Source organism: Indicator indicator, chromosome 10, assembly GCF_027791375.1.
Source record: "Indicator indicator isolate 239-I01 chromosome 10, UM_Iind_1.1, whole genome shotgun sequence".
In the NCBI taxonomy this organism is placed as follows: Eukaryota; Metazoa; Chordata; class Aves; order Piciformes; family Indicatoridae; genus Indicator; species Indicator indicator.
The window spans coordinates 30,480,211-30,493,107 of NC_072019.1; the positions used below are offsets into that span (position 1 = coordinate 30,480,211).

Consider the following 12,897-nt stretch of genomic DNA (forward strand, 5'->3'; position numbering starts at 1 on the left):
CACATTCCAAAGGCCAATCTCTCTTTCTGGGAAGAACTTTTTCCTCACCTCCAGCCTAAACTTCCCCTGGCACAGCTTGAGACCGTCCCCTCTTATTCTGTCACTGGTTGCCTCAGAGAAGAGACCAACCCCAACCCGTCTATAGCCTCCTTTCAGGTAGTTGTAGACAGCAAGAAGGTCTCCCCTGAGTCTCCTCTTCTCCAGGCTAAACACCCCCAGCTCCCTCAACCTCTCCTCATGGGGCTCCAGACCCCTCCCCAGCTTTGTTGCCCTTCTCTGGACATGTTCAAGTATCTCAATGTCCTTCTCAAACTGAGGAGCTCAGAACTGGACACAGGACTCAAGGTGTGGCCTAACCAGTGCTGAGCACAGGGCAGAATGACTTCCCTGCTCCTGCTGGCCACACTCTTCCTGATGCAGGCCAGGATGCCATTGGCCTTCTTGGCCACCTGGGCACACTGCTGGCTCATATTCAAAGACCTGGGTGCTGCTCAGCTTTGGCTCTGGGGTAATTCATTTTTTTTCCCTTCCAAACAGGAGTCTGAATTCTCCATTCTGACCAGGTACAACCACAGCACTGGAGACACACATCATCTGACAGCCACCAGGCACAGTACCCAAACCATCCTCCACCCCAGAGTATTTATTTCAACAATGAGACTCTAAATAAAAACCTCATTACAAAACCTAGGAAGTACTACAAACATTTCCAATTATTTTGTTTAAACACAAAAAACTGTTCTGCTGCCACCTTTACGATCCAGCCACTACTGTGTTGGATTGAGCGTGCCAGAACCTAACAGCAAAATTGATTTGATTTCTTTCCTTTGTTTTTTTGTTTGTTTGATTTTTTAACTTTGTGTAGCTTCTGGAGGAAAAAAAAAAAATAAATACATTGAAGCTGTAAAGTCACATCAGTTGAAAAATCCAAGCATAACCTGTAACAAAAGTAAGGCAATTTTGTGGTTGGTTTGTTTGGGGTTTTTTTTACCCCATTTGTCCATTAAACTGCCAGTAGATGGCAAAATATCCTGTAGTTGTCTGCAGTACCTAAAACGATTAGTACAAAAGGCTTAATGTGTCCCTACCCTCCCTTGTTTCTCATAGAAACCTGCAGAAAGTATAAATTAAAGTGCAACTGTACAAAAAAAGAAAACAAACCCTAACACACACAAAAAACTCCCTCTGATGGGTCTTATAAAGCTCTCACAAAAGGATGGATCGAAATCATTCTGAAGTCAAATGACTGCACAACTCCTGGGACTACCAAAAGCTCTTTGCTTTGTTTCTTAAAACACCTCCCTCCCTCCCCACCCCCCCAAAAAAAATAGAAAGAAAAAAATCAAATAAAATGAGAAAACAAAACAAAACCCCAAAAAAACCCACGCAGGAATATTTTGGCAAAGTTTTCCTAAAGCATTTGCTCCTTGAACTGGAATTAAATACCACAGCAAAGCCAAGCAGATGCCAAGGTTGCCCCTTAAGATCAAGTCCATCTGAGCTAAAAAATAAGAATTCTTTTAAAGAAAAGAAGTCACAGAGGCTTTAGGTTTTACCCTCAAAGAACCAGAATTTCACCTTAAAAATCCCTGTAGTTTGTCTTAGAAAATAAAAGTCCTGTCCCTTCAGATAGCCCAGTAGTAAAGCAGCAGCAAAACTCTGACTCCAGGGTATCCCCCTGCCTGCTGGGTGGAGCGTTGAAGGTCACAATCCGGTGGGCGGCGGCAGGACAGGAGAGCCCTTGGGTGTGAAAAGCGAGGCTCTGGCAGGTGCCAGGCTGTGGGCAGGCAAGGCAGGGAAGGCAGATTTGGCAGCAAGGTCAGGGTGGTGGCAACAGGCCAAGGCTTCCCACGGGCAAGGCGCGAGGTACAGGCTGCGGAGCTGTGCGACGCCGCTGGTGATGATCCCCACCGGTGAGCAAAGAGGGGTGGTCTGTGGGTGGTTTGTTGGCATCCAGCCCTCTCTGGGGTCAGCTCGTCTGAATCCTGCTGGGGATTCGGCCCCCCCGGAGCTGGGGAGGCAACAAGGGAGGGCGAGCAGGTTGGTGGGGGGATGAGGATTAAGGGCTGGAAAAAAAAAAAAGACAAGAGACCTTCACCTTTGAACGTGGTAAGCAGGTGCTGTCGGGAGGAGGAAAGAAAGCACCTCATGGGACATTCCTCTGCAAAGACTTGTTACGTGGAGGCCTTCCCACAGCACGTTTGCAACATTCCACCTTCCCTCCCCAGCTTTAGCAGAGGGGAAAAAGCACAAGAGGGAAGGGATGGCATATTGCACCAGTGCAGAAACATCTCAGCAGCTGCTAGTTTGAGGGGGAAAATGTTACCAGAGGCCAGCAGCCCCATCAGCACCTGGATGTGAACATTGCAGAGCATTCTCATTACTTCTCTGCCTCCACTTTGTGTAGCTCCTGGTTGACCACTCTGACCTGGCTTAGCCTGTCCTGCCCCTGCTCTGCACAGCAAAGGGGACAAAACATCAACCTCACTGCACACTACCTACATGGCAGAAAGCTTGGCCATGGCTCCATTAACTCAAGGGTGAATCAGGGCGGGGAGAGGCCTTTTCCAAACAGCCAGTGACACATTTTCTACTTCACAGCTATGCCAACACTTCCCAATCCGTTCACTAGGGGGAAAAAAAAAACAGGTGTTGGATCCATTTCACCACAGTATAACCAGTGAGATGGAGCTGTTCTTCATTTCCTCAGTGCCTTCTTAATGAGGAGAATGCTTTGGGAGTGGGAATTGGCTCCGTGTTGCAGGCTGTGGAGTAGTGAGAGGTGGAGGAGGAACAACGACGAAGCAGAAGAAACAAGGACCAGATCCTCACAGTGCAATCCCGTGTGCGGAGGGAGCAGTGCCTCAGCCCTGACTGTCAGCGAGCCAGGGCCATGATGAGGCTGGCACACATCTCAAAGAAGTCCATGGTGTGGCTGCCGAGGCGTGGTGGCACCGAGGGGATGCTGCCAATGAAGGAGCCGCTCAGGGAGCCCATCAGGGACTGGCACTCGGTGGCCGCGGCACCGTCGATGCTCAGCCGCGGGCGGTGCAAGCCAGCAGCGGAGCAGGAGCGCTGGGGAGTGGACGAGCCAGACCTCTGCTCCATCACATCATCTTGGGGATGGAAAAGAAGAGGAAAAAAAAAACCCACAAAGTGGCATTAGCTTGGTATCTGCAATGGGAGTTCCTTGCCAAACGTGTGACACGAATGGAGACAAACAGCTCAAAAGGGAAATCACAGAATGCTAGGGGTAGGAAGGGACCTCCAGAGATCATCCAGTCCAAGTACCCTGTCAGAGCAGCATCACTGAGGGTAGCCTGCACAGGAATGCATCCAGGTGGGTTTTGAATGTGTTTAGAGAAAGAGACTCCACAACCTCTCTGGACAGCCTGTTCCAGTGCTCTGTCACCCTCACTGTAAAGAAGTTTCTCTTCATATTGAGGCGGCACCTTCTGTGTTCTGGGTTGTACCCACTGTTCCTTGTCCTGTCCCTGGGCACCACTAAAGGAGCCTGGCACCTTCAACTTGACGCCCACCCCTCAGATATTTATAGCCACTGATTAGATCCCCTTTCAGCCTTCTCTTCTCCAGACTAAACAGCCCCAGGGCTCTCAGCCTCTCTCCATGGCAGAGATGTTCAAGTCCTGCAGTCATCCTCCTAGCTCTCCACTGGACTCTCTCCAGCAGGTCTCTGTCTCTCTTGAATTGGGGAGCCCAACACTGGACACAGTATTCCAGGTATGGTCTCACCAGGGCAGAACAGAGGGGAAGGAGAACCTCCCTAGCCCTGCTGGACACTCTTACTGCCCCTCAGGATCCCATCAGCCTTCTTGGCCACAAGGGCACATTGCTGTCCCATGGAGAACTTGGTGTCCACCAGGACCCTAAAGGGCTGACTTCAAACAGCTGCATAAACACTTCAAAACACAAAGAATTATTTCAACATTGTTTCTAAGCTTCCAAAGTCACCACATTCTGTGGTTTGCATCTCCTGCAGCCCCATCCCCCACTTACCATCGATGCTTTTGAAGTCCAGGAGATAGCTGCGGTTGTCAACCTGGTAGAGCTGGAGGCTCATCTTGACGTAGTTGCCGGTCACTGGGTTCTTGCGGCGCACCCTCAGGTGGTAGGAGTTCACCACCTACAATGGGAAGCTTGCTTTCAGGAGGAAGATCCAAGGCAGCAAGAAGAACATTTCTTTCCTGTCTCTTTTTTTTTTTTTTTTTTGCCAACTGCTAGCAGGACACCTTCTGAGGAAAACTGTGGTGGTTTTAGGCTGAAGCCTAGGAAAGTTCCCACAGATCTTGAACAGAAAGTGGGAGAATGTAAATAAAATTATCACTGGATGCAAAAGCAAAATAACAATAAGGTCTAACTGATCCCATTGGTCGGGTAACTAACGTAAAGTTAGCTGTATAAAGTAACTCTCCAAGGATCTGGAGGTGCTGGAGCATGTCCAGAGAAGGAACACAAGAATGATCAGAGGGCTGGAGCTCCTCTTCTATGGAGACCGACAGAGAGAGTTGGGGCTGTTCAGTCTGGAGATGAGAAGGCTTCAAGGAGACCTTCTTGTGGCCTTCCAGTATCTGAAGGGGACCTACAAGAAAGCTGGGGAAGGACTTTTTAGGACATCAGGTAGCGATAGGACTGGGGGGAATGGAGCAAAACTAGAAATGGGGAGATTCAGATTGGATGTTAGGAAGAAATTCTTCCCCACGAGGGTGGTGAGACACTGGAACAGGTTGCCCAGGGAGGTGGTGGAAGCCTCATCCCTGGAGGTTTTTGCAGCCAGGCTGGATGTGGCTGTGAGCAACCTGCTCTAGTGTGAGGTGTCCCTGCCCATGGCAGGGGGGTTGGAACTGGATGATCCTTGAGGTTCCTTCCAACCCTGACAATTCTATGGTTGCTTCTGCTGGCTTGCTGACTTTGGCTGCATTCTTCTTGTGGCTAAGTACTAACAAGCTACTCTCTCATTTTCTCTTGTCCCTTGTACAGAGAGAAATGGGTTGAGGGAAAGCTATTGGGAGCCCCCTGGTTTTGTCCAAGGGTTCTTGTGGTGTTTATAAATTGTAAATGTAGATCAATATTGTATAATTTTGTACATATTCATTGCATTTCATATTTCTAGATTGTCAGCTTGCTTGTAAATACAGCTTCATTTGCTTTCAACTGAGCTGGTCTGGCAGTTTTATTTGGGGAGTAATTATAGTGGTGCTGGGAGGGGGGGGTGGTGGGGGGGGGGGGGGGGGGGGGGGGGGGGGGGGGGGGGGGGGGGGTTGGGGGGGGGGGGGGAGGTTGGTGGGGGGAGGGTGGGGGTGGGTGGTTGGAATTAAATAATATTTGATATATGAATGTTTTGATAGGAAGTGGTGGGGGAGGGGGAGGTAAATAAGGGAGGAGGAGGTGGGGGAAGAGTTGGACTGGTAGAATGTGAGGGATGTTGAAGAGTAAATAGAGATGGATAATTTAGGTGAGGGGATAAGAAAGAAATAATGAATTTTATGTAGATGTTAAATGTTGTTAATGTAAATATTTAGGGGGGGGGATGGGATGGGGGAGATATGTATAATATGAAATTTATAAAAAGTTTATTGAGGGTATATAAGATTATTGTGGATAAGATGAAATAAAATATTAGAAGAGATTTTAATGGAGGTGAGGGGAGAAAGGAGTGGTGTGGGTATGTAGTAATTTGGTTTGGGTTTTGTAAAGAGGTTATTAGATTTGTTTGATTTGGGGTATTATATGTTTTAATAATGATCTTTTATATAGAATATGAAGTATTTGTATATGTAAAGTGTGGTGGTATTGTTACACACACAATTAAGAATGTTTTGTATATAGCTGTATGAACATTGAATTTATATTGTATGGATGGTGTTGGAGGATGAACACACACACATGATATAGAAGGTAGGATTGTTAAATGGGTAGGGGGAAGTTTTTTTCTTTTTAATATTAAAATTTACAATGAAAAAAAAATTATATATATCGCTGGAAATACACAATACTACAAAAAAACAAGGAGGAGCTGGAAGAATCTGAAGCAGCAGCAACAGAGTGAAGTCCACCCTGGACAACCCTTGGGACCTGCAACAAGGAGGGTTATCTCCTGTAGCGATGAAGATCTGGGCTGGAACTCTCCTTACCTCGCTGCTGCTGCTCCCATGAGGCTGCTGTGAAAGACCCTGAGTCAGAAGAGCTCATGTCAGTGACTGCACAAAGATTTAGGCAATCAGGCTTGGCAGGAATTAGTAAAGGCTAACTCAGGGAGTTATTGCTCTGAGATTGAGAGAGATTGTGACCAAATGCTGCGTAGCTCTGAGGAAACAGCAGAGGGGAGCACTGCCAACTGAAATGTCATTTGGGCTTAAATCAAGCTTCAAGAAGCAGAGCCCTAAAACAGGGAAGCACATCTGATCCACAAGCGTCACCTCCAGCAAGGAAAGTGCCACCACATCAATCATAGAATCATCATAGAATAGTGGAAGGGACCTCAGAGATCATCTACTCCAACTAAAGGGGGCGAGGGGATGGGAAGGTAATTAGTAGATTAGATAATATGAGATTGGAATATGAATTAAGTGAAGCACAAGAAGAAAAATAATAATGATAAGTATGAATATGAGATAATAAAGGTATATGATGTATGATGAGAATGAAAGTAATATAAGGGGAAGTTAGGGTTATACACACATATTAATGATTTGTTAAAAGATGGGTTTGTTTGAAGAGATTTGGAAAAAGGTGGAGTAGATGGGAATTAGTTTATAAAATGAGAAAGATAAGTGAATATTTGATGTGATAAGAGAGGGATGATGAGGGGAAGAAGAGGGTAGAGAGAAATTATAGAGGTTGTAAGGAGTTTGAGGGGTTATAATTTAGGTTGATGAGTGGGGTGGGAGTCGTGATGTGATTGGGAGTGGTATGTTGAAAAGAGATTGAAATATGAAATATCATGTAGGAGGATGAAATGGTATTATTGGAAGAGGAGATGGTATAGGATAAATAAAGAATGAAAAGTTATAAAGTAAAAGATTTGGGAATGATTGATGGTATAGGATGGCACACTCCACTGCTAGGACCCGAGTAGAAACGAGGAGTTCATTTGCTCAGGAGCACTCAAGATGACCTCAAAAGGAATTAGCCACTAAAGCGTTAGGTTGAGATGATATGGATGGCCTATCGTATAAGATATCCTGAGGCTAGTTGAGAAATGGAAGTGGAGAAAATCAGTGCCAGTGTTGGTCTTAGAGGGGGGACTAGCAGAACTTTGATGATAGGCAAACATTCTTTATGCGCCATAAATAAGCAGTGCATGAGTCTGGACCAGTGAAGGGGATGTTAATTCGGCTGTATGCATCAGTGAGACATCACAGGGATGTACAATGTGGTGGGTACGGATTTGGAAGCAGGTGGAGGCTACAACCACACTTACTAAGGTCTCTGAGCAGTACTAGTCATGGAGATGATGATAGGGACTCTGGGATCATGGAGTCCAACCCACTGACAGAGCAGGACCATAGAATCCAGCCACTGGTCTACACAGGAACGCAATCCAGGCAGGTGAGAGTAAAGTCTCCAAGAAGAGAATAAAATTAATCTAGGAAAATGGTGAATTGAGATGTGATAAATAAAAGGGTTAGTAGGTTTAATACACACTGGTGGGTGGGGGGGGTTTTAAGAAGTGATGTTGTTTATATTATTAATAGGAAAATGGTAATTTAAAGGGATGGTTATTGAAGGTGAAAAGGGGGGGAGGGGGGGGGGGGGGAATAGGGGGGTATTAAATAAAATATGTGTTGTGTGTTTATTTGTGGTCTTGAAGGATGTGGGTGAGAATTATTTATGAAAAAGGGGATATAGGAAGAGAAGATATGATATGAGAATGAAAATGATGAAGGGGTAGAGATAGTAGAAGAGAATATTGAGAAGGTAAAGAGGGGTGCGGCGCGGGGTAGTGTGGTGGTAAAGGGGTTGATGATGATAGGATGTAAGGAATAGATTTGAATAGTGGGTTGGTGGGGTTGGGGGGGGGGGAGGGGGGGGGGGGGGGGGGGTGTGGAGTTTTATAGATAATGTTGGGATGTAGGGAGAGGAGAGTGGGATGAATAGGAGGGGGTAGGATGGGGGAGAGGGGGGTGATGAATTGGAATAAAGGGAGGAAGAGTAATAATAAGATAGTGAGTAGGAAAAAAGTTGTGAATGGTGAGTAGTAATTGATGAAAGGGGGGGAGTAATTAAACTAAATAATGGATGATGCGCTGTCGATGACCAGGTGGTAAGCCACGGCCAGCTGGTCCTGCGGGTCGCCGCTGTACAGGCTGTTCATCACCTCCGACTCCGTGCACTCGAACTTCTCACACACCTCCCGCACCGCCTCGTCGTCGATCACCGTGGCGTCGTAAGAAGGGTCCTCCGGGAACAGGTAGCTGGGCAGCTCCTCCTTGAACCACTCGTGCTCCCTTGGGAAAGGAAAAGCAGCTGCTGGCAGCTCTGAGCGAAGCCATCGCCACCACCAGTCCCTCACTCGGGCTAGCTAAGACTGCTCACAGAATCACAGAGTGGTAGGGGTTGGAAGGGACCTGGAAAGATCATCCAGTCCAATCTCCCTGCCAGAGCAGATCACCTAGGACAGGTCACACAAGAACACATCCAGGTGGGTTTGGAATGTCTCCAGAGAAGGAGATTCCACAACCTCTCTCAGCAGCCTGTTCCAGGGCTCTGGCACCCTCACACTGGAAAAGTTTTCCCTTCTGTTCCCATGGCACCTCCTCTGCTCCAGCTTGCACCCATTGCCCCTTGTCCTATCATTGGACCACCCTCAGCAGAGCCTGTCTCTGTCCTCCCCACACTGCCCTGCACATCTTTGTAAACATGAATGAGGTCACCCCTCAGGCTCCTCTGCTCCAAGATAAAAAGCCCCAGCTCCCTCAGCCTGTCCTCGGCAGGAAGATGTTCCACTCCCTTCAGCATCTCTGTGGCTCTGCAGCTCCCTGAGGTCCCTCCTGAGCTGAGGGGCCCAAAACTGGACACAACACTCTAATTACAGTCCTACCAGGGCTGCAGACTGGGGAGCTGAACCCAGCCCTGCATGGTCTCCCAGTACTGTAACAGCAATGACAGTTTGCTCACTGGGCTCTGAAGTAAGACCTCAGCACTCAGGAGATGCCCAAGCTCTTTGATTACTACAGGTCTGACAGAGATATAGAGCACCAAAGCTATCCAGCTACCTAATTCCCACAGAATCCCAGAATGGTGAGGGCTGGAAGGGACCTCTACAGGTTATCTAGTCCAATCCCCTGCAGTGAGCAGGGACATCCTCCACTAGGTCAGGTTGCTCAGAGCCTTGTCAAGCCTTGACTACCTCTCTGGGCAACCAGTTCCAGTGTTCCACCACTCTCACAGTAAAAAACTTTTTCCTAACATCCAATCTAAATCTACCCTGATCTAGTTTAAAACCATTACCTCTCATCCTGGAGCTACAAGCCCTTGCAAACAGTCCCTCCTCAGCTTTTTTGTAGGTTCACTTTGGGTACTGGAAGGCTGCTATAAGGTCTCCCTGGAGCCTTTTCTTCTCCAGGCTAACAACTCCCAACTCTCACAGCCTGTTTTCATAGAAGAGGTGCTCCAGCCCTCTGATCGTTTTTGTGGCCTTCCTCTGGACCTGGTCCATGGTCCTTGTGTGGACACAGTACTCCAGATTAGGTCTTACCAGAGCAGAGGGGCAGAACCACCTCTCTTGATCTTCTAGCCATGCTGCTTCTGATGCATGATAGCACTGGTTTTGCCAAACACCATTAAGAGCTTTTGGAGGCTATTTTATAATGCACTAAAATAGCATATTATATATATATATATATATATATAAAATGTATATAAAATCATCACCCTGTTCCTCAGCACCCACTACCAGCCAGCAGCCCCTCTCCATCAGTACAGATGGCTGAGGGGTGCTCCTTGAATCATTTGGGACAAATCCCAGCTGCTGCAGCTAACTACTCTTATAAACCACCCAGCCCAGCTGCCAGCAGATGACCCTCAGGACAGCCACTGATAGGCTGGAACCCCTCAAATGCAGCCAGAACCTAGCCAGCCCACCCCATCCCCCCTGAGCCTCACCTGATGTCCTTGATAGTGGCTCGCTTGAGGGGGTCAACCTGCAGCATGTGCATGAGGAGAGTGGCAACGGAGCGGTTGAGGTATTCAGGGATGTAAAACACACCTCCTCGGATCTTCTTGAAGAGGGTGGGCACGTGCTCGTCATCAAAAGGCAGAGTGCCACACAGAAGGGCATAGAGGATGACACCACAGCTCCAGATGTCCACCTCTGGGCCAGCGTAGAGCCTGTAGGAAGGTGAGAGCAGCAGCAAGGTGTCAGCCCTCCTCGTTTTCCCCCTGCTCCTTAGCTAGGGTGAAAGCCTCACTGAGCAAGCTGGGGACTACTGGGCTCCACCAGGGCCAGAAAGCTGGAGGGCTGCTCACATGGATGTCCCCAGCCAGAAGTGCCTAAGGCAGGATCACTCAGGAGCAAGGAGAATCACAGAAACATTCAGGTTGGAAAAGACCTTCAGGATCACCAACTCCAACCCAGAACCCTACTCTACAAGGTTCACCCCTAAACCAGATCCCCAAGCACCACATCCAAACCACCTTGAAATACATCCAGGCTTGGGGACTCTACCACCACCCTGGGCAGCACATTCCAATCCTTGACCACTCTTGCTGGGAAAAATGTTTCCTAATGTCCAGTCTAAACCTACCCAGTGGCAGCTTGAGGCCACTCCCTACCATTCTAGCTCTAATTACCTGTGAGAAAAGACCAGCACCAGCCTCTCCACAATGTCCTTTCAGGTAGCTGTAGAGAGCCATGAGGTCTCCCCTCAGCCTCCTCTTTTCCAAACTAACCATCCCCAGCTCCTTCAGTTGCTCTTCATCAGATTTCTTTTCCAGGTCCTTCCCCAGCTTTGTTGCCCTCCTCTGGACTGGCTCCAGCATGACAGAAATGACATGGCAGAGCTGGCACTGGCTGCCTGTGCTCCTCTGGTCAGCCACATGCATTCCTGCCTCTGCCAGACCCTCCAAAAAGCCAAACCCCACATTTCCAAGAGGTCTACCCTGAAGGGCTCAACAGCCACCAATTTCTGTTCATTCAGAGCAGCAGGCTGAACAGCAGCAGATGTCTGTAGCTCTGAGTGTTTATTTTTGGTTGAAGTTTGTGTGCTGGCAGTGCCAGCACTCCTGCTTCCGACAAGCTGCTAATGTGCTGCCTGGCATCACCAACTTGGGACACCCCAAATCTCCAGGGTTTATTGCTGCTTGTTCCATTTATCTCTTTTTCACAGAATCACAGAATGTTAGGGGCTGGAAGGGACCTTGAGAGATCATCCAGTCCAACCCCTGCCAGAGCAGGATCACCCAGAGCAGATCACACAGGAACACATCCAGGCAGGTCTTGAATATCTCCAGAAAGGGAGACTCCACAACCCCCCTAGGCAGCCTGTTCCAGTGTTCTGTCACCATCACAGGGAAAAATTTTTTCCTCCTGTTTCCATGAAACTTCCTATGCCTCAACTTCCACCACTGCCCCTTGTGCTGTCATTGGGCATCACCCAGCTCCAGCCTCTTGGCACTCACCTTCACACATTTATCAACATGAATGAGGTCACCTCTCAGCCTCTTCCTCTCCAAGCTAAAGAACCCCAGCTCCCTCAGGCTCTCCTCATAAGGGAGATGTTCCACTCCCTTAATCACTTTTGTGGCTAGATTAGCTAGATGTGATCTTGCCTCCATGTCCAATTCCAACAGTCAGGAATTGTGACTCTTCTGCTGATAACTGCATTGCCTGAGCAGCTGATTGGACTTCTAATGCCAAAGCAGATGCACTTTTATGACTCTGAAACCTGAGCTGTCATGGTCCACTGCTTTTTTTGCTCTAGCCAGCAAAGGCAGGAGGAGCTGGGCACAGGCTCAGCCCTGCAGGAACAGCAGATCCCCTGCAAATGCAGCTCTTGGAGGCTGCTACAGCCCTGAGAAGAGGGCAGCTCGCTGTGTTCATCAGGGCTACGAAACTCAAGCATCACTGACGCTGTAAGCAGCACTGCAGCAGGAGAGCTGTAGTGAAAATGGACAATGTTGAGGCTTGGGTTTGCTTTCCTTTCTTACTTTTAACAAGTGTACCCTTGAAACAATCAGGCCCTGCCTGCAGTGACTAAATCACAGAACCATTTTGGTTGGAAAAGGCCTTAAAGATCACCAAGTCCAACCACAGCCAAGTCCACCATTAAACCATGTCCCTCTGCACCACATCTACACAGCTGAAATCACTTCAGGAATGGTTGACTCCACCACTGCCCCTGTTCCAAGGCTTGACAACCCTTAGAGTGAAGGAATTTTTCCCAGTGTCCAACCTAAACCTCCCCTGGTGCAACCTGAGCTCATTTCCTCTTGTCCTATCACTTGTTGAACTGCCATGTGCCTTGTCTCCTACAGGAACTGACAAAAAAATGTGGGTCTGGCTTTTACTGGAAAGGATGTGGAAATAATATTACTATTCTGGGGGAGATGATGGTAGAGTTTCTGGCTTTGTGCCCCTCTTGCCAATGAGAATTTACTTGCTTTCACATGTAATATAATCACAACAGGGCTTTTGGATGCTGGTGTGATTCCCAGGCTACTCTGCCAACACTTGCACTGGTGCAAACAGGGATAAATTAATCAGAATCACAGCAAACACACATTTTGAACAAAATGCTGGATTCAAAAGCTACAGTTAGAGGCAAAAACATGCTGGATTAGAAGAACTAAAGCTTATGCAAAAACTTTATGAAAAAAGGATGATTTCAAAAACACAGGGCAAATAATCACAGAATGGTTTGGGTCAGAAGGGACCAC

General features: G+C 47.9%; 1 protein-coding gene across 1 annotated transcript in view; it reads right to left on the minus strand.

Annotated features, from left to right (window-relative positions):
• Positions 1–2,877: 2,877 nt before the first annotated feature.
• The window catches only part of PRKAA2 (protein kinase AMP-activated catalytic subunit alpha 2), a 31,038-nt gene continuing 21,018 nt past the window's right edge, over positions 2,878–12,897 (minus strand). The window contains exons 6-9 of the mRNA XM_054384575.1: positions 10,126–10,350; positions 8,267–8,468; positions 4,018–4,144; positions 2,878–3,116 (exon numbers count right to left, since the gene is read on the minus strand). Of these exons, the coding sequence (XP_054240550.1) occupies positions 2,878–3,116; positions 4,018–4,144; positions 8,267–8,468; positions 10,126–10,350 (793 nt within the window). The remainder of the gene's footprint in view (positions 3,117–4,017; positions 4,145–8,266; positions 8,469–10,125; positions 10,351–12,897) is intronic.